At 37.7% G+C, this 25762-nt stretch overlaps 1 protein-coding gene across 1 annotated transcript in view; it reads right to left on the bottom strand.

Annotated features, from left to right (window-relative positions):
* The window catches only part of DCDC1 (doublecortin domain containing 1), a 509452-nt gene that overhangs the window by 424033 nt on the left and 59657 nt on the right, over positions 1-25762 (bottom strand). Inside the window, 1 exon segment of the mRNA XM_056135538.1 lies at positions 11357-11562. Within this exon segment, the coding sequence (XP_055991513.1) occupies positions 11357-11562 (206 nt within the window).

The following is a 25762-nucleotide window of genomic DNA, read 5'->3' as shown; positions in this document are numbered from 1 at the left end:
TCAAAAAGGAAATCAAGAGGGAAATAAAAAGATTCTTTGAGACTAATGATACAGCCAAAACAAGTTACCAAAATCTATGGGACACAGCAAAAGCAGTACTTAGGGGGAAACACAGAAACAGAGACTCCATAAGGAGAGTAGAAAAAGATAAAAATTAACAATCTAAATGCACACCTTAAATGTCTGGAGAATCAACATTAAATGAATCCAAGACCAGTAAAAGAAAATAAATAATAAAAACCAAAGCAGAAATCAACAATATAGAAATCAAGAAAGCAACACAAAGTATCAATGAAACCAGGAACTGGTTATTTGAAAGAATAAACAAGATAGACTTCCAAATGAATCCAAATGAATCTCAGAGGAGAGCAGCACACCGCAGAGATGTCTTCTCCACCTCATGCCATGCTAAGCAACTTGGAGGGGGGAAGGTGTGTTCCTCCACCTGCCCCAAATGAACTCCGGCAGCCACAAACCTCCAGAATCCAATCACAGCCATGCTCATGTCTGACCTTCACATTCTCGTCCTGAGCCCCTCTCACACGAGAATGAATCTGCTGAAAAACCCAGGTACACGGGACTAGTGACTGAAAACTTCAGGCCACCAGAGTAGGGAATTGGCAACCCTCCCCCCATCTCCTCAACCTTCCTCTTTTCTGGCAGTCATGAACTGCTTCTGGGCGCCATTTTAGCACATTAACAATCATGATTCAGAGACTCATAAATGTACCGTGGAAGAGAGCAGCACACCACAGAGATACCTCAAGACCCCACTGTAGCACTATAGCACTGTCCCCCCATTGTTCATCAATTTGCTCGAGCGGGCACCAATGATGTCTCCATTGTGAGACTTGTTGTTACTGTTTTTGGCATATCGAATATGCCATGGGCAGCTTGCCAGGTTCTACCAGGCAGATAGGATACTCTTGGTAGCTTGCCGGGCTCATGGAGAAGGAAGGAAGAATCGAACCCAGGTTGGCTACATGCAAGGCAAACACCCTACTCGCTATGCTATCGCTCCACCCAAGAAACAAGAAAAGATAAATAAATTAGTCAACACACTCTGGTGAGATTTGACCAAAGAGGTGATTAGACCTTTTATTACTTCAGGCTCTATAATGCAGAATCTACTCCTAGTGTTCTGTCCACTAATGTACAGTCATTAATGAAGATGCAAAATATGACTAAAACCTGAAATACATCATTTAAATACAATTGCATGTCTAGTTAAGGACAGAAGAGCACCTAAACTGAGCAAATTACTGGGCATGCACTGTCTCTAGGTACATTTTCTGGCAGTATCTGTCCTGTTGTAGACAAAACTGCCCTTTTTTAATATACTAGCTTACCAATTAGCTGAGAACTATACTTATTTCATTACATTACACAAAACTCTCCCACCATTTGTTTTTCCTATGCAAGAATGTCATATACTGGGATTGTGCTATTTTCTAATAGCTACTTTTGAACAAGTATTTGCAGAGTAGAAGATGCTGGAAAAAATAGGCCAAATTTGTCAGAATAAAGATTTTAAAAATTGATTATTGGTTCATATGAATCAAATTACTTGGCTTGATCTCATGTTGGGTCCTATGTTAAGGACCCCATGGTAACAGATTAATCACAATTAATCTAGCAATTACAGGGATCCCAAGAAGCAAAGCAGATGTTGGCAAACCTAGTAGGTATACAGGGTGATGGAGGGGCAGAAAGGATATGAATTAACAAAGCCCTAAGGAAAGCCCCAAGATCAACTTCTGTTCAGCACCCTGCAACAATCCCCTGGGACCCCTGCCCTCCACTTTACCAGCCTAGGAACTTATCCCTTCAGTAATGCTCAAGACTCCAAATATTTAAAAATTTTAGAATTCCAGTAACATCTCATACTATTTATAACGAGCAACACAAAATGAATCATTTATCATCTGCCTATGGGGCAGTCTCGGGCGGTGGTGGGAAAATTCAAAATAAATGGTGGTGGGAAGGTATAATGGTGATGGGATTGGTGCTGAAATATTGAGTGTGAACAACTTTATGAAAATAAAATTTAAAAATAAAAAATAAACAAGATACACAAAATATTGGCTGACTTATGAGAATAAAAGGAGAAGTGCTCAAATAAAGCAGATCAGAAACAAAATAAATTACAATAGAACCCCTAGAAATCCAAGACATCATGAAAGCTTACTATGAACAACTCAGAAAAAATGAACAGATTCCTAGAAACATTCAGTCAACCAAAACTGAATGAGGAAGAAGTAGAAATGATGAATATGTCAATCACGAGCAAGGTAAATCAAATGGTAATTAAAAATCTCCCCAAGAATAAAAGTCCTGGATCACAATGAGGTGAAACAGGAATCCTTCCTAACACCTTCTATAATGTTAACATTAACCCAAAGTTGACATAGAAATTACCCCAAAAAAGAAAATTTCAAACAAAGCTCTTTAATATAGAGCAATGCAAAAGTGCTCAAAAACATAGAATAACCGCATTCTTTGTAGAATATAAAAATAACATAGTATAAGACTAATAGCAAGGACAGTAGAAACATTGATTCATGGTTGGAAGCTTGCCACAAGTGGGGTGTTTGGAGGAGGGCAGTTAGGAGAGAGAAGGAACCACTATGACAAAGATAGTTTGGATAATTAGAAATGATCTCTCTAGACAAGAACTGAGTGCTGAAAGTAGGTAAAAAAATATATATATATACATATATAATAAATTTTCAGTACTGTATTACAAATCATAATGCTCAGAAGGAAGAGAGGGGGGGAGAGAGAGAGAGAGAGAAGGCTGGGGGTGGAGATTGGCAAGGGAACTGGGGACATTGGTGGTGGAAAATGTACACTAGTGAAGGGATGGGTACATTTTAGAAACATGTTGGGTGTTGGAACATTGTATGACTGAATCCCAATCAAGAACAACTTTGTAACTGTGTATCTCATGGTGATTCATTTTTTTTAATACTCAACAACATATTAACTAACCAAATATAACAGCATATCAAAAAATATTATTCAGTATAATCAAGTGGGAGTCACCCCAGGGAGACAAGTAAGTTTCAATATATGTGAACCAAGTACCATAATACACCACATCATAAAAATAAAGATAAAAATCATATGATCATATGAAGAGATACAGAGAAAGCTTTTGACAAGATCCAACATCCATTCCTGATTTTTAAAAAAACTCAATAAAATAGGTGTGACACCTCAGAGCTTATTGGAAAGCCAGGTATGAACCAGCCGGTGAAGGTGCAGCTGCAGTCTCATGGGAAGGGGGACTGTACCAGCTCATCCTTCACGCCCTACCGAGGTCATGAGTTGCCCCCCACAAGCGGCTCTCTGGCATGGCCATGGCTCCAGAGGCAAAATGACTCAGTCCAGAACCCAGCAGCTTGCATAAGTGAATGGACCATGCGTTAAACTACGGCGCCATGCCTCCCCAGGAGGGAAAGGGTGTTGCTCCCTTCTGCGTTTTTCCCCCCTGGCAGCAAGGTGGCCACCACCTCAGAGCTTATAGGAAAGCCAGGTATGAGCCGGCGGTGATGGGGCAACTACAGTCTCATGGGAAGGGGGGCGGTACCAGCACGTCCTTCACGCCCTACCGAGGTCACAAGTTACTGCCCACGAGCAGCTCTCCAGCATGGCCATAACACCAGACACACAGAAACCAATCTCGTAATTATCTGGCTCTTTGCAGAAATCCAAAATCGTGGCCGCGTGACATTATATGATTCTCATAACCAGCTATAGAAAACAAAATATTTCACAATGCCTTTTCAGCAATTCTGATTGTTTGGGGGGAAATTCTAAAACAATAATGGTGCATCTTTTGTCGAAATAATGAATGTAATCAATGAATCAATGTAGAGAGAAGTTAAGTAGAAATCATCTGCCTCACAGGCATTTGGAAGGTTGGGGGGGTATACTGGGGTTCTTGGTGGTGAAGAATGAGTACTGGTGAAGGGAAAGGTGTTTGATCATTGTATGACTGAGACTTGAACCTGAAAGCTTAGTAACTTTTCCCACAGTGATTCAATAAATAAATATAAAAAGAAAAAAAATAAAATTAAAAAAAATTAAGGTGGATTTCATGCCCAATTCAATCAACTAATCAGTGGCTGAATAAATTGCAGTACTCCTACAAAAATAAAAATAAAATAGGGGTGAAAGGATGCTTCCACAAGAAGTAAAAGCCCATAGCCAATATTATTGTTTTGTGAAAATATTCTTTGGTGAAAATAATAATATTATGATGAAACACTGAAAGCATTCTTGCTGAGATCAGGCACAAGGCAAAAAGAGGTACACTGTCCGCTCTCCTATTCGACATTGTATCAGAAGATCTAGCAGACAATAAAAGGAAATAAAAGGGATACAAATGGAAATGTGGAACTCAAATTATCTCAATTTGTAGATGATAGGATGATATATACTGAAGACCATAGAGTCCACAGTCACACACACAGACACACACACACACACACACACATCTAGAAACAATAACCCAATACAGCAAAGTGGCTGGTAATGAAGTGAATACACAAATAATTGATAGCATTCCTATATACAAATAATGAATTAGAGGAGAAAGAGATGAAGGAGTATGTCTCATTAAAAACAGTGTCCAAAAACATCAAGTTCGGACACACACAAAAAAATCTCAGAACCAAGTAACTCACTGCAGAGATGCTTCAGAACTCTGTGCCAGTCAATTTCACCAGGGAGCCTCAGATGGGAATAGGCATCATCTCTCCACCTGTCCCTAGGAATCCTGGCAGCCGCCAACTTCCAGAACCCAATAAGAAGTGCAAATACGCGGGATTAGTGACTGATGGCAAACTCCAGGCCTCAAAGGATAGGGGATGGGCCAGTTCTTCTCCTCTCCCCAGCCCATGGGACCCTGGATGTCACGCTACAACTACTATAGCTCTGGCTGCTATTTAAGCTCATTAACAGCCATGATCCAGAGACACACAAAAGAGTCTTGGAGCTGAGCAGCTCGCTGCAGAGATTTCTACAGGAAATTTTAGAATTCCAGGAGCTCATGGCTGCTCTCACAGTAGCACGACATCGTATGCAATTCATAGCATGCAATACAAAATAAACTAGCATCTGGCTTTTTGGCAGGTTTGAGTGGTGCCAGAAAAATTCAAAATAATGATGGTGGGAAGGTGTAATGATGGTAGGACTGGTGTCAAAATATTGAATGTAATCCATTATTGTGAACAACATTATAAGTAAAAACAAAATAAAATAAAAATAAGAAAAAACAAAACCAAAAAAAATCAAGTACTTAAGAAACAAAAAAGTGAGAAGGTGGATCTGGAAGATATGTTAAATGTAGTACTCAGAAAAAGAATAAACAGACTTATATCACACATATGTGATATTTAGAATAACTGGATGAGGAAATGCAATCTTTTAAAGGGAGGATGCCTAGATCACCCTTGGGCCCAGTGTACAGGGAGGAGAAAGAAAAATAGTGTGAGTTAGGGGAAGAATAAATAAAATATGAGAAGCAATGGAAGGGTGGCAGGGGTCAAGAAGATTAAGGTACAAAGGTGGTGTTAATGAATTATAGAGCTAAATAGTCAAACCTCAGAGATCAAACAAATCACAAATCATCCTGTTAATCGTCGATTGCCTCGAGCAGGCCCCAGTAACGTCTCTTTCATCCTAGCCCTGAGATTATATTCACGGCTCTTTAGGAGAATGAGACCCATCATTGTTACTGGTATTTGGCATATTGGGTAGGCCACGGGGAGTTTGCCAGACTCTGCCCTGTGGGCAGGCTATATACGAAGATATTCTCTATAAAACCCAACACTTCAGACATACTTCTGTTTAAAAGTTTTTCATTAAGTTTTTACTCTTCACTTTTTAATACTGAAAGAGAATAAGTTCATGTTTTTAAAAAGTCTATACACAAAAGATCAAAAAATGACAAACAAAAACTTTGAGAAAACTGAGCCAAGCTCTCCTAGGTTTGAGCAGTTTCCTGTATCTGAACCATAGCATTGGAATGTTCCTTCAGCCTGACTGGAATTACTTTTAGGCATCCCTGAGCACTACCTGAGAGGCAAGGCAAAATAAAACAAAACTTAAGCAGAGACAGAAGAAGAAAATAGAAGCAATAACTTTCACCAGGTTGGAAAGCAAAAACAAGGAAAGAGAAAAGAAGAGAAAAGCCAAAGTTCAGTTAGAATTCCCAACATATTACAAGTAGAGTCAAAGAATACTTCAAAGGAATAATTTAATAAAATTTCAAAAGAAAAAGATAATACTTTTCAGAATGAGTATGTTGTACATCTTGGGAAAACTTTTTAACACTAAAAGTAAAGTAAAGTAAAGTAAAGGCCCTCCCGTTGATCATCGATTTGCTCGAGCGGGCCCAGTAACGTCTCCATTGGAGACTTTGTTGTTACTGTGTCTGGCATATCGAATACTCTCGGTAGCTTGCCGGGCTCTCCGAGAGGGGTGGAGGAATCGAACTCGGGTCGGCCTTGTTGGCTGCGTGCAAGGCAGACGCCATACCCGCTGTGCTATCGCTCCACCCTTTATACAAATATAATTCTAAACATTTTCAGAGACAAAAAATGAAAAGGAGTTCCCCTAAGGATGATAAGGAATAGGTAAAGTATTTGACTTCACAACAAAAGCATTAGAGACAATGTTGTGTACTGCTGTGAGCTTCAATATTTGGAGGAAAATATGATTTTCTGTATCAAAAAGGATTTAAAAATTCTATCACCCATGTTTTTTTACCCAAAAGACTCTGGAATATGTGCACAACAGAAAAATAATGGAGATGGAGCAATACTAGTATCATAAAAACGGAACTGAATAAAGTAGGGGAAAAGATAATACCCAAATGGAAAGGAAAGGGGTCCAAGGACAGAGGTCATAGAGATAATCAGTTCAAACTGAAGCAAAGGACAAAGATCTTTTTATTTTATCCATTTTATTAACTTTTTATTCTTACTCTTCACCATTGTAATATATTTTCAGTGACAATATATTAGAAAACCAAGAAAAAATAATAAATTAACTGCTGAAAAAAATTATAAATAAAATACTATGCTGAATAATATATACAACTTAATATCACTTTTCAGACAATAATTCAGATGGAACAGATAAATATCACATTGCTAACCATTAAAGAGTTATGTATCTAAAGCAGACAATTTTCATTTTATATTTACTTTGCATCTTGTGCCACATTTTTTTCTTAATACCTCTTTCAATCCATGGATATATATTTTTTTAGCTTATACTCAATAGTGGCAAATTGCTGGATGATGACTAAAGCTATACTAATTCTAAAACCATTTATTGCAATTTTTGAAAAGATGGGACATAGTTTTAGCATTTCAGAGTTTTGTAAAGACACACTTGGCCTTCAATTTAAACTTTTAAATTACTTAACCCTCTTAAATAAACATATTTCCTTTTGAGTTTATACATAGAATTAAAGGTGCTATTTCCCCTTGACTCTCTTGGAGCTCAGAAAGGAGGTTCATCTCTTAATTAACTTAATTTTACCAACCATCTTAAATAATTCTGCCTATATCCAATTTGTTAATCTTCTTATGTAATAAAAAATGTATTTTTCCCATCAGTATGCCATTTTTATATTCTTACCATTGACATACCATTAAATCTATCAATAAAAAATTATCCTATAACTATCAACAACGCATTTAAAATTTAAAATTTTAACAAAATTATTAGAAAAATATATTTTTCCCAAAAATATTTTATTAAAACTTCAAAAGAGTATTTGTTTCTCATCATCCACCTCACTCTGAAATGTGATAGATATTTAAAAATACTTAATCATGTCTCAAGTTTCATAAATTATTTAAATTCTAAAACTTATAATAAAAAATATACTAAAGAACTCCTTGATCATGCACTTTTACATTGCTCTCTAAAGTGAAAAAGCAAAATAGCAGTGACATTTTTACTTATACTCAACCTTTCATCTAAGAACATGTAATCTGTAAGAGTGACTATTATCTCAATTTTACCACTGAGGCATAGAATTACAGAGATTGAACTGAAGTGAACTCAAGAGGTTAACTAATCTAGCTTCTATCTACAAGAATGACTGCATTTTCACAATCCATGGGATATGTCCATCTTGTCTATTTTTCAAAATCTCCAGGGAAGGTGTTATAACTTGCCTTAGCAATTTACTCTGGTGTGTAATATCCCTTGTTTTACTCATAATCAAAACCTGAAGATATAAAGGAAATAAAATCTGGTTTTCTAGCCCTTCAGTAAATATTTTTGCCAATTTGTGATTATAGAAAAGCTACAATAATAATCAAGGAAATAGATTATTTTAATAATGAGATGTCCCATTACCTAGTAAACTATTCCCTTGTTTTAAGCAACCCTTATATTCAAAATAAGACAGCATAAGAAAATGATTTATATTCATCTTGATTTTATAATACAAGTTTCCTGTTATTTAAAAAAATCTGTAATTCTTATATATGTATTAATGAGTCTCAAAGATAACAATAGCAAATATTTAATTAAGTTTATGGGTACTAGGTACTATCTCTAAGAATAAATCATAATAAATTTTCACATCAATTCTATAAGGCAGGCACTATTGCTATTCCCGTTTTTCATATAAAAAAGTGAGGTGCAGGGAAGGTGTTTATCGGTGTCATATAAAGACAGGATTAAAATCTTGATAGGTTGATTCTATTATAATATCTCTCTAAAACAATTAATAATTGTTTTAACTATTATTGTCATGCTCCATTAAGATTAGTTGATCCACATTCCATAGCTATCATGTAAACTCAATGGCCAACTTCCTAGATTCAATGTTAATCTCAGAAGAGATGTAAATCAAGCCGCAGAAGTTCATGGATATACTGGTTGTCCAGCTGAAAACTCTGGGACAACCTGGGGAGGAGGAGTGGGCTGAGTTCCTGCACTCCTGAAACCCTGAAAGCTAGACTCAAAGCTTACAGGAGCCATTATGGCAACAGCCCAAACTCACTGCCTCATGACCTAACTCTGCAGTGATGCCACCACAAAGAAAATTCCAAGTACAACAGTTTTTAGGCTGAGAACTCTGGGGTCTTTTCATAGTCGGGGTAGGCAGCTTTATCCCATTCCCTTGTTCTTCCAGAAGCCCTGGCAGCCACACTCATTCCACAGCTGCTGCCGTATAAACTGATGGGTCTAATTCTACAGATCCTGAAGTTCCTGGACCTTGAGGATTCATATGTGGCTGCACCACCAAATTCCACAATACCTACAGTCCACTAGGAGCACAACAAATTAGATGGAAAAGTAACATAGTAGCCAACTAAGTTCAGTTAAACAAAAACAAAAACTGAACATAGAAGGCTCAACTAGCAACAAAAAATTTAGTAAACACTCAGACAATGACTTAATGACCCATTGGTGAAATTGGTGAAATAGAACAGTTTTACTGAAGTATAATTTTTTTTTGTAATTCCACTAACCATTTTGTTGTAACAGGCAAAATAAAATAAACTATTTTGTGCCTGGAAGTGGGCAGGCTTGGGGATGGGTGGGAAATTTGGACAGGGGTGGAGGAAAGATCCAGCTGGTGGTGGGTTTGGTGTTGGAAAATTGAAAATCCATAACAAATTTATTATGAACAACTTTGCAAACTGAAGTGTTTAAATAAAGTCTTAAATTATTGGCTGAAGGCTCATCTGCAAAAACATTTTTTTAATGTAGGAGTACTGCTATTTATTCAGCCACTGATTAGCTGATTGAATTGTGCATGAACTCCACCTTACTTTTTTCCATTTTTTATAATTTTATTTATTGAATCACTGTGAGAGCAGTTACAAAGCTTTTGGGTCTAAATCTTGGTCATACAATGAAACACCCGTACCTTCACCACTGCCCATTCTCCATCCTCAACAACCCCAATATACCCCCATCCCACAACCTCCCCCAACCTGTGGCAGATGATTTCCACATTACTCTCTCTCTGTACTTTGATCACATTCAATATTTTGACACCAGACCCACCATTATTATTTGAGATTTTACCCCAACACTCAGATCTGCTGAAAAGGCAACCATAGACAATTTGTTTTCTATTGCTGGTTATGAATAACATATGATGTCACGTGGCTGCAGTAGTGGCCACGTGATTTTGAAATTCTGAAATTTTAACACTAAATCTGGAGGGATATCTGCCAAAACCTGCCGTGTTCCGAGATTTGCTCCTGAGTCTCTGGGATCATGACCGTTAAGCAGATTGATGAGGAGCCAGAGAGGCCGTTCGTGGGCAATGACTTGGGGTCTCGTTGGGGTGGGAAGGACAGGACCAGCTCCACCCCCATCCCGTGAGGCCCAAAATGTCTTGTCACTGTGGGCCCAAACCTGACTGTCCAATGGCCTCTGGAGGATGACAGCCACCGAGCCGCCAGGGGGAAGAAGGTGGAGGGACAACACCCTTTCCCTCCCTGGGGTGGCCTGGTGACAGTAACCTACTGTGGGGTCCAGATTCATTTCTGCCAAAAGCCACTGGGTTTTGAGATTTGTTTCTGAGTCTCTGGGATCATGGCCGTTAAGCAGTTCAATCAGGAACTAGAGAGTCCATGCATCCAATTATATAGCTGAACCAGAGGTGGTTTGTGGGTGTGTTTCCCACATACCTAACTTTTGGCCATTTACTTTCTTGGTAAACTTTGCCCCAAGTTTTTGGGGTCTGGCCAAAGGCACAGCAGCAATTTGGGGGTATCTGGAAGTCTGAAGGCGCCATCGGGCTGTTGATGCACTCGCCTCACAGGTACAGATTGACCTGCTTGCGGCACCATACACCCCCAAAACAATTTTTAATTCACTGGATCATCAATATTTCTAAGATTGAAGGTTATCTAGAAAGTACAAGCATATTCTTTAAAATATACATTTTAATGGAGCCTGAGTTAAGGACTGGAGTTTAGCAATGTGGTACTAGGGAACCACATTGTTTGCTTGTTTTGATTTTGGGGACATACCCGGTGGTGCTCAGGGGTTACTTCTGGTCCTGAACTCAGGAATTACTCCTAGTAGGCTCAGAGGACCATGTGATATGCTGGGGATCAAACCCGGGTAGGCCATGTCCAAGGCCAGTACTCTACCTGTTGTACTCTCTCTCTCAGCCCTGGTTTTACTCTAAATATCTTATAAAACAGTTCAACCAACTAAAATTCTTCCACAAAGTGTATACAAAAGCTTCGTATGCCTTAATATAATAGTTTATTGACAGACACTAATATTTAGAAAGAATTCTAAGCCATGAAACTTTGAAAATTAACTTAGACTTTAATGCTTGATCCAAGCTTACCTTTTTCATTGTTTCCTTTCCCACTGCAATCTCTTGTCCATTCTTCCCCATGCCATTCTTGAAGAACAGAACTCGGATTGAGGGCTTCTCTGTAAGTTTCCTCATTCTTACAGAAAGCACAGGCTTGGTTTTCTGTCTTTTGACATCAGTAGGAAGCATCAGTCCATTCATTGTCCAAGTTACTTTCTTCATTAACAACAGATGGTCTAGAGGATAATTTTTTTAAGTCAAGTCAATTTTGGCTTCAAAATTAAAAATGGACACATTATGCTTCCCCTCCCCCAATTACCTATATCACATACTCTGGCCAGTCTCCATTTAGATGCTGGTTTTCTGAAATGCTACCACCAGCTTCCCACTAACCGTGACATAAGCTGTAGCAAGCTGTCTGCTCTGATAGCCTGCATAAATCATCATTTCTGAAGGGAACAGATGTTCAGGGTATGAAAGAGTAATACCACAATTTAGTCCTAATTAAAATTCACCTTAGCATCCTCTATCACTGATCATATGCACTGGGATAAAAGGGCCTATTGAAAAAGCCCAAGGTCCTTTGCTTACTACAAAACAACACGGGTTTTTAAGTTTTATGATCTTTAGGGCTGAGAAAGCACTTTTTTCCTCTTGAATATGATTTATTATCCAGTGGCTTTAAAGACTATGCCATTCAAGCAGTAACCTCATATATAATTCTCTTCTGACTAGAATGAAGGTGCCTTTAAGGACAACTTTGGGGACAAATTCAAACTATTGAATTAAAAAAATCTAGAAAGCCAGTTTGAGTTTTCTTTGACCTACACAAAGTTTTAAGCTGTAGAAATGTTTTACATATACCAAGTTTTCTTTGACCTATACAAAGATATAAATTCCAAAGGAATGTAAATTTCAAAGCACCAATATTAATCAGAGCACAACTAAATTACTATTAATGACTTTGATAAGGTATTCATAAGAACAGAAGTGTAATATATATTGTATACCAATTGCAGCCAGCATTTCTCTTTCTTGATGAGGCTCAATTTCATAATCAATCTTTTGTGCCTAAATTATTTCATTTGAGTACTTGATGGGCCAGAACGATAGCATAGCGGGTAGGGTGTTTGCCTTGCATGCAGCTGACCCGGGTTCAATTCCTCCAGCCCTTTCAGAGAGCGCGGCAAGCTACCGAGAGTATTACACCTGCATGGCAAAGCCTGGCTAGCTATCTATGACGTGTTTCATATGCCAAAAACAGTAACAAGTCTCACAATGGAGACATTACTGGTGCCCACTCGAGCAAATTGATGAACAATGGGAGAACAGTGCTACAGTGATACTGAGTACTTGATATATTTTAGATTATATTTTTCATGAAAGTTATAAAAAATACAGTGAATTCTTTCTCATTTGCTATTTTCCCTAATGAAGGAAAGATTTAATTTCCATATAAGTTAAAGAGCTGTATGCATTTATTAGGCCAAATTTCCAAATAACTTTTCTAAGTAGCTTTTATCTGGAAAAGGCATGACCTCTTTGACCCAGGGCTTGGGTTTTATACAAAATTTGTTAGTGTGGATATGCAACTTTAGCCACTCGTTGTAAATAGCCTTTAGATTCCAGAATGATTTTGTTAAAAATAAATTTCTTTCTTGTATGAATGTCATATATCCACATGCATACACACATACAGTGATCATATATATAAACAAAATTTGCAAGATAAATTAAAACTAGATGATAGCACAGCAGGTAGGGCGTTTACCTTGCACGCAGCCAACATGGTTGACCAAAGTTCGATTCTTCAGCCCCTCTCAGAGAGCCCCTCAAGCTACCTAGAGTATCTCACCCACATGGCAACGCTTGGCAAGCTACCCATAACGTATTTGATATGCCAAATACAGTAACAAATCTCACAGTGTTACTGGGCCCACTCAAGCAAATCGATGAACAAGAGGAGGACAATGACAGTAACAGATATGAAAATCTTTCAAGAAGCTTTCAAGAAAAGTAAAACTTTTTTGCAGAAAAAAGTTACTTACTACACTCATTTTGCAATTTGAAATTGACTAGAATTAAAATTAGAAAAACAAGCTAGAAGTTAAGACCACATATACACAAAAAATGGGAAGAGGACCAAAGAGATAGTATGGGGGTAAGGTGCTTATGTTGCACACAATTAACCTTGGTTCAATCCCCAGGACCATATATGGTTCCTTAAGCACCACCAGGAATAATCCCTGAGCACAGAGACAGCAGAGACAGGAGTTAATGCTGAGCACAGCTGCTAGTGTGGCCCCAATTCCTTTCACCACTACTCCCACAAAATAAATTGGAAAAGATAATCACAAAGATAAACAAAAATAAAAAAGATAAACAAAAACACAAGCTTATTCACAGCAGCACTATTTACCTAAAAGTGAAAATCAAATGTCCATCACCCAGATTAATAGCTAAGCAAATTGTGATAAAATGTTATTTTTACAATAAAAGGATACATGCTACTGATGTGGATGAACCTTATAACATAAAAAACTGTGAAGTGGAATGACAGTACACAGGGCAGGGTGATAGACCTGCATGTAGCCAGCCTGAGTCAATTCCCAGTATCTCATATGGTTCTCTGAGCCACATCGGATCCAGTAATAAGCTCTGAGCACAACTAGGTATGACCCAACAACAACAACAAACAAACACACACACTACATTACATATGGAAAAAAGCCAGACATAAAGGTAACATATTAAGTAATTCTATTAATTTTTTTAAGGAAATTCACAGAAATAACAGAGACTGGTGATTGCTAGGGGCTGGGAGGACAAGGAATGAGGATAAACTGAATAGGTAAGGGGTTTTAATTTTGAAATGATGAAACTGATTTGAAGATAGGTAGAGATGGTTATTACAAAACAATGTGTATATGCTAAATGCCACTGAAAATTGTTCATTTTTAAAAGATTAATTTTTGGGCAAGAGAGATATTGCAGGGCTGAAGACAAGAGACTTGCATGTGGTTACCCAAGCTTGAATCCCCAGCACCACATAATGTATCTGAGCACTGGTAGACATCAGTACTGAATACAGAGCCAAAACTGCCCCTCAGAATCATGGGATGTGATCCAATACTCCATCCCCAAATTAATGTAAATTTCACAATAAATACAGAAGGGGGAAGAAGAGGAAGACAAAAAGGAAGAAAGATTAGCATAATTAATATGACTTGGGGGGACCTCTACTTTAAAAAATTTACTAAATTCTTTTAAGTTTGCTAAGCATTTACTCTCGATCTGTACGGCCCCTACCTCCAGATGATATAAGAAGTATAAGTATACCTTGAATCTTTATTTGAATCTCAGCTTTGTTACTTAGTGACCATGGATAAATCACAATTCCCTGAATCTCTGATTTCTCATTTACAAAGTACAGCTTTTACACCACTTTCCCACCTGATAAAATTAAATAAATATTCTATATTAAAACACACCACACACAGAGCAGTTAATACACAAAAATACAACTTTTAACCTCTATGTTTCTGATATCCTACACAGATTGTGGGGCTCCAGAGTATAATAATTATTTTATCACAGTCTGACACCACAATATCTATCCAGATTATTTGAGCAAAGTGGCTGAGTGCTGAGAAGTGGGTATGTATGTGATATAAAAGCGAAAGCAGTAAAAGATAGTGAGATGATAGAGAGATAGCTTCAGTATATATCAAAATCCATCAGGCCAGAGGGAAGAGGTGTCATAAGTTCACATATATGATAACTAATGGAGGACCAATCCTCCTGAGATACAGGTCAATCCCTTATGATTACAGAATCAGAATTAGAATAGTGTAGTGTGGGGGAGTGAGGGCAAGAATGCAAAATTTAAGGAAGCTCACCTTTTGTGGTGCAAGTATATAACCCTCAAGCATAAGCCACCCAACATTTTGTCCGGAGGTGCTTCACTGGTACACTAGCTCCAGCCCTGGTTTTGAGTAAATCTTCTCTATGGATAGCTTAGTAATTCCTATTAAAAACAATCATTACTTTTAGCTAGATCCTGTTTGTATGATTTATAGATATAAATTTATGTAGTCTTCTCAACTGTGAAATAGATACCATCATCATCCTCATTTACAGATGAGAAAGTTAAGACACAAGAACATTAAATTACTTTACCATAATTTTGCAGCAGATACCTGGTGAGTCTGATTCTTGAAGCTATGGTCTTATCACTACATGATTATGTCTCTGCCATTTATTTTCTGCTCTAAGCTAAAATTTAGTATTTCTAAAATAAAATTTCCCATCTCTAAAAAATTAACATCATCCTATATTTTTATTTCTATCAATGTTCTACTTCTTTCACAATTATCCAATCTCGGAGAGATCTTAAAAACCTTGCTCCTAATAATTTCCCTTGAGACAACTGTCTAGTCATTCAATGAAACTAATTGAACATCCACTCATCAATGCACCAGGGTAAGAGTTGTAACAGGAGAGAATATCTTGTGCAAATCAAACCTCATGGAGGGACACAAAGGACTCTCTAAGAGTGACACCCATGGACAGAGGTCTAAATAAGTTAGCCATAACACTCTGAAGGGAAGAGCAGTTCAGGAATAATGAAATTTGAGTACAACATCCATCTTTGAGGTGAGAATTAGCTTGCTATGTTTGGGAAAGAAAAATAAAAGTGCTAATAATGTGTATGGGAAAAGCTAAAGATGTAGAAAGGGATGAAAATTTGCAGATCAAGAATTAAGGGTTGGATTTTAATCTGGACATGACAGGAACCTATCAGATGATTCTCAGCAGGATACTGTGTGGAGACTAGTGGAGTGTAGTAGACCCCAGAGGTGTCTCATCCAGATTCCTTTATCAACATGACTTCATTAAGATTCTAACTGCTTTTCATTCAAACTGCTAAAACCTACTTACCATATCCTTCTCCTGAGACCTACTCTTGACTTAAAGGAACCAGCCATCATGCCCAGAAATGCCTACATAGTGATGACCACATCCTTTGTAAACAGGGAACAGCCCACAGTCAATGACTGGAAGCCACAATCTGTGGTGTGCTTTCCATTCCAGATTGGGGCGAGATTTGAGCTGAACACAAAACTTGGTCAAGTTAACTCCTCCACTCTCTCTTGTTTCTATCACTCCTTTAAAGGTTTCATATGACTTTTCTTCACAAAATCCCCAAATCAGGTCCTGCATCTACAGACACTGTCCTGAGATGTTCACTGAGGAGAACATTACAGTTATTCTTTCCTCAGAGCAACTCTTTATGTGCAACTTTTTAAAAATTCCAGCTGAATCCCTTTCTTCATGCTCTCTCAGCCTCCTGGCATCACAGGAGATTCCTTACTGTGTGTGATTCTCCTCCATGATACCTGACATCCTGTACTCCAATTTTAGCTGAATTTTCCTATAACATCCATTTTATTCTCTAAAATAAAGATCTTGGAACTGGCTTTTAAAGTTTTCCTTTCTTCAGTCAGCCAGTTTTCCTATGACATAATCAAAAAATATTTATGGGGCCATCCCATTACAGACCCTATGCAAGAAAAGGAAAAAGACATAAATTGTCCCTTTCCTAGAACATATATCTAACAAGAGTTTGCTGGCAATCAAACATCATTCCAAATTCCTACTTTCTTTTTTAAGGCAGTTTAAAGCACTGTCAAACCTAAATTTGTTTGTTCATTATTCCTTGAATATGACAAATTCATTTCTGTGTGTGTATGTGGTACAGGGAGAATGGTCAGAGTTTCACACACAGAGGAAGTATTGCTACCACCCTACCCCCTACCCCCAACTTCATTCCCTCATCCTTCACCAGTTCATACATGGACCAGTTTCATATTCTCACTTATTATTCAAGTACTCATTAACCTGTTCATCTCCTAATGCTTAGAGTAAATATAACCAGTTCTACGCACCAATACATACATGCATAGATTAGTTTTTGAGAAATTGACAAGTAACAAGGACTGAACTAACTGCTAAGGAAAGGACATATATCATCTGAATTTATTAGAATGTTTTGTATGTATACATCCTACATTTGCTTCCACATTTAAATTTTAGAGAGTAGAGATATCAGGGCCAGAGAGATAGTACCAGAGTTAAAACACTTGCCATGCACAACTCCAGTTCAACCTCCAGCACTGCATATGATCCCTGAGCACTACCAAGACTGACCCCAAAGCACAAAGGCCAGAGTCCTCCCTGAGAACCACTAGGTATGACCCAAAGTCCTTCTTCCCAGAAATAAAGGTAGGCATCAAGTCTATATTTCTAATTACTTTGTTATAAAATATGGGCAAATTGACTTTATGTAGTTACTACATGTTTTAAGTCTAGTAACTCTTATGGGTTATTTAAATATTCTATAGATAGAACATAAACTCAATTTTATAACATAACAATCATGTAAAATAAGCTTGATTACCCTTGTGTATCTACTAGCTTCATTCCCTATCTCGCTCCAGTATAAAATTAGTATTATTGAACTCGGTCTCGGTCTAGGTCCTCCCGTTGTTCATCGATTTGCTCAAGCGGGCCCAGTAACATCTCCATCATGAGACTTGTTGTTACTGTGTTTGGCATATTGAATACGTCACGGGGAGCTTGCTAAGCTCTGCCGTGTGGGCGAGATACTCTCGGTAGCTTGCCGGGCTCTCCGAGAGGGGCGGATGAATCGAACTCCGGTCAGCCATGTTGGCCACTTATAAGGCAAACGCCCTACCGCTGTGCTATGGCTCCAGCCTGTTATTGAACTACCATTATAATTCACACAGATGGCCACAACTGCAAAAAAAATCAAGAAAAAAATCACTTTCAAAGGAAGACCTAGGAGTGAAATAGACTGGAATAACTCAAAGAATATTTAAATATATACTCCTCAAGATTCAGTTGAGATCTTCTCTATTAAGACGATCTTTTCAACTTGAATATCTCATTTCTGCTCTTTATGAAAATGCCTGACATTAAGTTTACCAAACTTGTAGTCATTATGTGCTTAACTTGCTCAAAAAAAGCAATATTTTACTGATATATGGTAGCACTGTAGCACTCTCCTTCCATTGTTCATCGATTTGCTTGAGCAGGCACCAGTAACATCTCACAAAAAATTGTGAGACTTGTTGTTACTATTTTTTTTCATACTGAATATGTCATGGGTAGCTTGCCAGGCTCTGCTGTGCAGGTGAGATACTCTTGGTAGCTTGCCGGGCTCTCAACGAGGGGTGGAGGAATCAAACCCGGGTCGGCCATGTCAGCCGCGTGCAAGGCAAACGCCTTACCCACTGTGCTATTGCTCCAACCCATATATATATATATATATATACATATATATATATATATAAAGTGCTGAATAAATCAATGGATAAAGGTACCCCCTTTTTTCCAGTAAGACTTCCCTAATAAAGAGAGAAAATTAAGGGCTGAGAATACATATCAAGTAACAAGAGCACATGCCTACCATGTTTGATTCCAAGCACCACATAGTCTCCTGATGTACGTCAGATGCAGTCATCAGATGCAACCCCTGAGGCAAACCCGGGCCCAGGCACCACACTACGAGATGAGCACTGCATTAGAACCAAGCATCACGGAATGTGGTCCTTGGCTGCCTCTGGCCCCATTCCTCCCCTGAAGGTGGTTTTTTTTTTTTTTTTAAAAAAGATAGCCTTAAAAAAAAAAAGTGGGGCCAAGGCGATAATACAATAAGTAAGGCATTTGCCTTGCATGTGACAGACCCTGGTTCAATTCCTAGCATCCCATGCGTTCCCCTGAGTACTGCCAGAAGTAATTCCTGAGTGCAGAGCCAGTAGTAACCAACCCCTGATCATCATCAGTTGTGGCTCAAAAACAATTAAAAAGAGACAGCACATGTATAATTTCATTACCTAAAAACATCTTGGGGCCAGGGCAATAGTACAGCAGGTAGGGCGTTTGCCTTGCATGTGGCCAACGAGGGTTCAATCCTTGGCATCCCATATGGTCACCCAAGCACCACCAGGGATAATTCCTGAGTGCAGAGCCAGGAGTAACTCCCGAGCATTGCTGGGTGTGACCCAAAAAGCAAAATAATAATAATAATAATAATATTAATAATAACAATAAATAAAAATAAATACATCTCAAAACTTAAAAATTGAAATCTAACATTTTTAAATATCACACAAAAGTATATCAAATATCATTTATAACATAAATCACATAGTTTTTAAAAATACATAGTTTTTTTAAAAAAACCCTACTTTTCAGATTTGTTTCTACAAATAAAACATATGTAAATTGGTAACACTTAATAAATATTAATTGTGTTATCATTATCTTCATTATTTTCATCAGAACTTTTAATATATGGGAAGTAGTGTGTTGCTTGCTTTATAACACTAATACTTTGTAATCTCACAAACTTTACTAAGTAGATAATATTATCATCTGCATTTTATAAATGAAGAAAATAAGACCTGGAAATTAACTTACTAGATCTGTGTTATAATCCATTTAGTGGATCAGAGAATTGACAAAATGGAATGATGCCAGAACCTGCTTAACCACATTAATGTACATTTCTTCACATGCTTTAAAAACAACAAAATAATTCCCCCAATTTAAAATGACTGAAATTCCTGTGCTTCTTTATATTTGACCACATTCCCACAGTTTAAACTTTGTTCCTCTAAGAAGTAACTACCTTCTCTGCCTATATATTAGTAAACTTGTCTATATAAAAACTGCTGTTAAGTCTACAAACCTTTGTGTGTATTGTCAGAATGGTCTGATGTGACAAATTTTCTTGACCTCAGTAAATACTGCCATTCATTGTTGTAAAGACTGATTTGTGCACTGAGGAAAGTTTAGCAGTATCGTTGTTCTTTACTCACTAGATGATGCTAGTTACCAATTTTCTTAGTTACCAATAAATAGGATAAACAACAATAGGCTGGAGTGATAGCACAGTGGTTTGCCTTGCATGCGGCTGGGTTGACTGACCCAAGTTCAATTCCTCCACCCCTCTCTGAGAGCCCGGCAAGCTACCAAGAATATCTCGCCTGCACGGCAAAGCCTGGCAAGCTACCAGTGACGTATTCGATATGCCAAATACAGTAACAACAAGTCTCACAATGGAGACGTTACTGGGCCCGCTCGAGCAAATCGATGAACAACAGGAGGACAGTGACAGTGACAGTCTCAAAACATTACCAACTGTATGTCTTCTATATGAAAGAAATGTGGTTGAAGAATGTGGTTGAAGAACTGATAGCCCTGATAAGCATTACTACTTCCAAAGTCAAGAAGGAAAACAGAAATTGACTTTCCTCAGATGGAGGTTACTCGTTGGGCTAGATCCAATAATGCTCAGGGGTTATTCCTGACTCTTACCTTAGGAGTCTATATTGTTGATGCTCAGGGGACTGAATTAGGGTCACCCACATGCACGGCAAGCACCTAATTCTTTCACTCTCTCTCCAATTCCAGACATCGACTCTCACTTGCAGTATGGGTAAACTGATGATTCCCAGAAAATATCGGAGGTCTTTTGTCTTAATTAGGTTGATTAATGTAGGGCTGGAGTGATAGTACAGTGGGTAGGGCATTTGCCTTGCACACAGCAGACCCAAGTTCAATTCCTCTGTCCCTCTTGGAGAGTCGGGCAAGTTACCGAGAGTATCCCAACCACATGGCAGAGTCTGGCAAGCTACCTGTGGCGTATACGATATGCCCAAACCAGTAACAACAAATCTCACTCCGTGTTTCTGAAGCAAGGAGAAAGGGATGGATGGAGACATTACTGGTGCCCACTCAAGCAAATCAATGAACAAGGGGACGACAGTGCCACAGTGCTACAGTGCAATCTAGAGAATAGAAATGGAAATGAAAGGAGTAAACAAATGGTAAGAAGGCTAGAGGATAAGCAGTGAAGAGAACAAGACTGAATGTAATAAGAACAGGCAGCAGCTAGACTCACCCTAAACTTCTAGGAAACCATGCTAGCTACCATAAGCAACTACTTTCTACCTTTGTCGTTCATTAACTTTCTCTCTCAAAACTCTACTATCCCTACTAGGGTTGAGGCTATTTATTAGCTCTGTAAGAATTAAAAACCACCTGCTTGTCTCCCCAGCCCCCAACTACAGTGGGCCTAATTAGAAAAGGATGAGTCACCTCCCCCAAATGACTGTAGTGGCCTGAGCAGTGGCCTCTGAACAGTCCCAAAGACCTCTCCTTCTGACTTTCAATGATAGTTAATAAGCACCTACACTATACAAGGTACTATGAGAACTACAAAGGAAAATGATAAATAAGAAAACTACCACTCCCCACCAAAAAAAAAAGGAAGAAAGGAAGAAAAAGAGAGAGAGAGAATGAGAGAGAGAGAAAGAAAGAAAGAAAGAAAGGAAGGAAGGAAGGAAGGAAGGAAGGAAGGAAGGAAGGAAGGAAGGAAGGAAGATTGAGTGGAGAGAATGGATAAGAAAGGGCAGTCCTGAGAGGATGTGGGAAGATTGGAATTCTCAGATCTAGAGGTTCCTGGGAGAATCATTTATCCCATCACTCTCCTTCTGACCATTGTCTGGCCTCAGACAAACATTAGCATAACCATTAGCCTCTGCAATGTAATTATTCTTGGGCTGGCTTACTCTGGCTCCCTGCCAGAACATTCACAAATCTACATATGAATTTGGGGTAAAGGATTTTGAATATATTGCTACTAAATGGTTCATTCGCTATTTGCAGTCAAGCAGGCTCCTCTAATGAGGTCTTTCCCTTGCCTTCTCATCACCACCTTGTTAGGATATGGATAAATCACCATATTACATTTGGTCCTTCATTCATCCACTGAACAATAGTTATTGAACATCTATTAAGTGGCAGACCAAGTGCTGGAAAATAATGGTGAACAAGACAACTGTGATATCTGACCTAAGGGAAATGGATCTAGAGGGGATGACAAATACTTCACAAATAATTACAATCTGATTATTTAAAAAGTGGTCACTGGGAATGCAATGGAGCATATACTTACTAGAAGGGAAAGCTGAGTGAGGAAGAGCATATACAATGCCTACCATGCAAGAATCTCATTAGCAGGGACCTTGGAGCTCCACTTCTGAGACGTTCTTGAATTTCTACTTCACTGTCAGCTCTCAGCAAAGTCTCTGCTCCAATGCACTTGATTTCCAAAGGCATCCAATTCTTACCTTCTTACCTCACCTGCTCCTTCCTTAAAATTGGTTAGCCACATTCAGGGGTGGGGTTCCAAAGCAGCCATAACCAGACTCTTCCTAGTCATCTCCTTAGGCAATTCTCTCTAGAACTGTCGATGCTAGGAATGGACTTTTGTGTAGTTCTTAGAATATCATGATAAGTACTTCCGTAATGGGCAGTATCCCAGCTTGCTCAAGTATTGCCAAGTACCCCTGACTGTTCCCATTACTCTCCATCAGCACTCAGAAAATGTTGTGACTCAGTCATAGGTGATATTTATTTTGAAAATAACAACATTGTTTTATTTACATGGTTTTGTTTTTAAAAAATTATTTAAAAAGAGAGAATTTCTCTCCTGCTTCTGTATTAGAAGATATATCTACACTATCACTCATTTACTCAGCCTAATTTTTAAGAAAATATCAGTTATAAAATTGATCTGTGTTCTGCAATTATATATTTTTTTCATTTTCATGTCCCAGGCCAACAGAATACTGCCTTCTTCTATCACAAGATTAAAAGCAGTAAACTTGCAAGTCCAAACTCATGGGCTTGTTAAAAATCTTATTTTAAGAATTCACTCTTGTAGTTGGAAAGTAAGCTTGAAACACATTAGTGCTCCATGAAATAGATATAGTTAATGACATCAAAAATAAATAAGCATATGATTTCTTAGATGTAGGATAAGCTTATAAAATATAAATTCTCTGACAGTAGGAAAACATGCTGCTATATTCAATTATGTCATCTGCTCAAAATACAATTGCTTCTGTGTTTGGTAAATAGATTAAATCCAGGTCACATTCCTGTGTTCAACTGATTTTCTAGTCACTCATTCCCTTTTCTCTAAATACTTGAGTTCCTTGTTGCTGCATGTTCTTAAGTGTCATCATTTATTGCTGTAGGCATGATGGCTATATTTAACTAATAATGACAGTGGTTGTCATTAGATTTTAACTCAGTAACACTAACCTGACATATCATTTGAAGTATGTATTCAATTCAAATTTGATTAAAATTACAAACACCCCATCAATTGTGCCAATCAAAATGCCATCACCCTTTCCCTGAACTTTCCTATGAACTTTCTTGAAATAAGCTATGGCAGCTAAAAGTAAAGGCTAGCCTTGGGTCATAAACATTTTAAAATACAAATCTTCTAGTGGAACAAGACCACTTGAAATTCCAAAGAACTTGATTTTGATCTGCACCCTGGAAAAATTCTAAAGGAAAAAGCACAAAATAGTGAGAACTCAAAGTCACTAACAGATTTCCACATTGTGCTGTATAGACAAGTGCATAATGGGGATTTTAATTTGCTTAAATGCATTTTAAGATTTTGAATATAGTAGAAATATTTGGTAGTAAAATCAAGCACTACAATGGATGGTATGAAAAGCTTGAGGTAACAAGCTAAGCAAAGAAGAACAGAGTGGGGAAAAGGAAAACATAAAAAGAACAGATGAAGGATTCAAGAGATTATAAAATAAGAATAAAGGCAATTGCTTTGCATGCAGTACATAGCTGGGAATAGACCCCAAGCACTATTAGGTGTGACCCAAACACTCCCCACAAGAACAGGAATATATATATATGTGTGTGTGTATGTATATATATATATATGTGTGTGTGTGTGTGTGTGTGTGTGTCTGTGTGTCTGTGTGTGTTTGTATTATATTATTATAACACATTATATTATTGTTTTGAGAGTTCACCCAGCAGTGCTCAGGAATAATTTCTGACTCTGCATTTATGGCCCTGTGCTCAGGAGTGATCCCTGCTGTTACACATGGGATCATACATGATGCAGCGATTTGACCTAGGTTGGGCTACATGCAAGTCTAGCCCCACCCTCTTACCCTCTTACCCTCAGTTTTTCCCTGGCCTAATATAATATTTAAACACCAATGATGTGATATAGGTTTTTAGATATATTAACTTCTAATAAGATGCTGTGAAGTGTATACTGAATTGAGGTATAAAATGTTTATTGTGGTTATTTTCCTCAACCTGTCAGTAATTCTGAAAAGGAAGTAGGCAAAACATTCTGATTAACAGCCTTTGGTTCTAAGTTTCATGTCTAAATTGTTATTCACCACATATTACTCAATAATTATTTATATACTAATTTTTGAATAATATTTTCTTATAATTATTATTATAGTTTGGGAGCCATACCACGAGGTGTTCAGGAGACAATATGTTGTATTGGGGGGCTGTCAAACCTGGGTCAGTCATGTGCAAGTGAATTTATATTTTAAGTCAAGAGCCTTAAACCCTGTAATATCTCTCTGACCCCTAAGTAACATAAAAAAAAATTTAGTATCCAACAATCCTTTCATATAGTATTTGTTACCTCTAATTCCAATTAAGTACATTGAAAATAGACTAATATCATATAAGAGGGACTGTATAACAGGGACTAGAATCTAGCAAGGTAATCTTACTTTAGGTCTCTTATTTTCACTACTACTGCATGTTTTGCTCTCTGCTACAGGTCTCTGAAAGCTTCATACACAATTAGCTTTAAAGGAAAAATTCTCTGAAAGAGCCAACTATATAATACCTGAATTCTTAGGTTAAGTAACAAGCTTATTTGTTAAGTTTGTTATCAAGCAGGAAGGAATATTTCTGTTTCATTCTTAAATTCTTTCCTTTAGTTTCTGCATGATTTATTCTTTCCTGTCTTGTAAATACGTACATTATAACATTTATATTACAATATGTAATACCTCATTTAGTTTTTTATACTTTTATTATCTGTTATCACACCCACACTGGAACCCAAGTTCTCTGAGACCTCTGTCTTGTTCGTATTGCATGCTCAAGACAGCGCAATTCTTCACTCATTGAAGAAACTCTGTAAACTTATATGAATTAATGAATGAATGATCTATCTTTAACCCCATTTCTCTGCTTCCTACAACTAGAAAACATCATTGTCCCCCCTTTACCTACCACATGCTCTTTCAGCTCTTGCCCACTTTTACCCATGAAACAAAACCATCAAGGTGATAAATACTACACAAACCTTTTGAGTCAACATACTAGTGAGAATTAAAATTTATATATTTTTGCTGTTTCAATAAAAAGATCTTATGAAAAATCCTTAGGTCACTCCTACCTAAGACAATAACAGATTTAATGTCATTTTTATCAAAATTCCTATGATATTCTTAAAAAACTTAAACTCTATTGAAAGTTGAA

The sequence above is a fragment of the Sorex fumeus genome, unplaced genomic scaffold (genome assembly GCF_029834395.1).
Source record: "Sorex fumeus unplaced genomic scaffold, SorFum_2.1 ptg000007l, whole genome shotgun sequence".
NCBI classification, from domain to species: domain Eukaryota; kingdom Metazoa; phylum Chordata; class Mammalia; order Eulipotyphla; family Soricidae; genus Sorex; species Sorex fumeus.
This window is presented reverse-complemented; position numbering and strand designations above follow the sequence as displayed.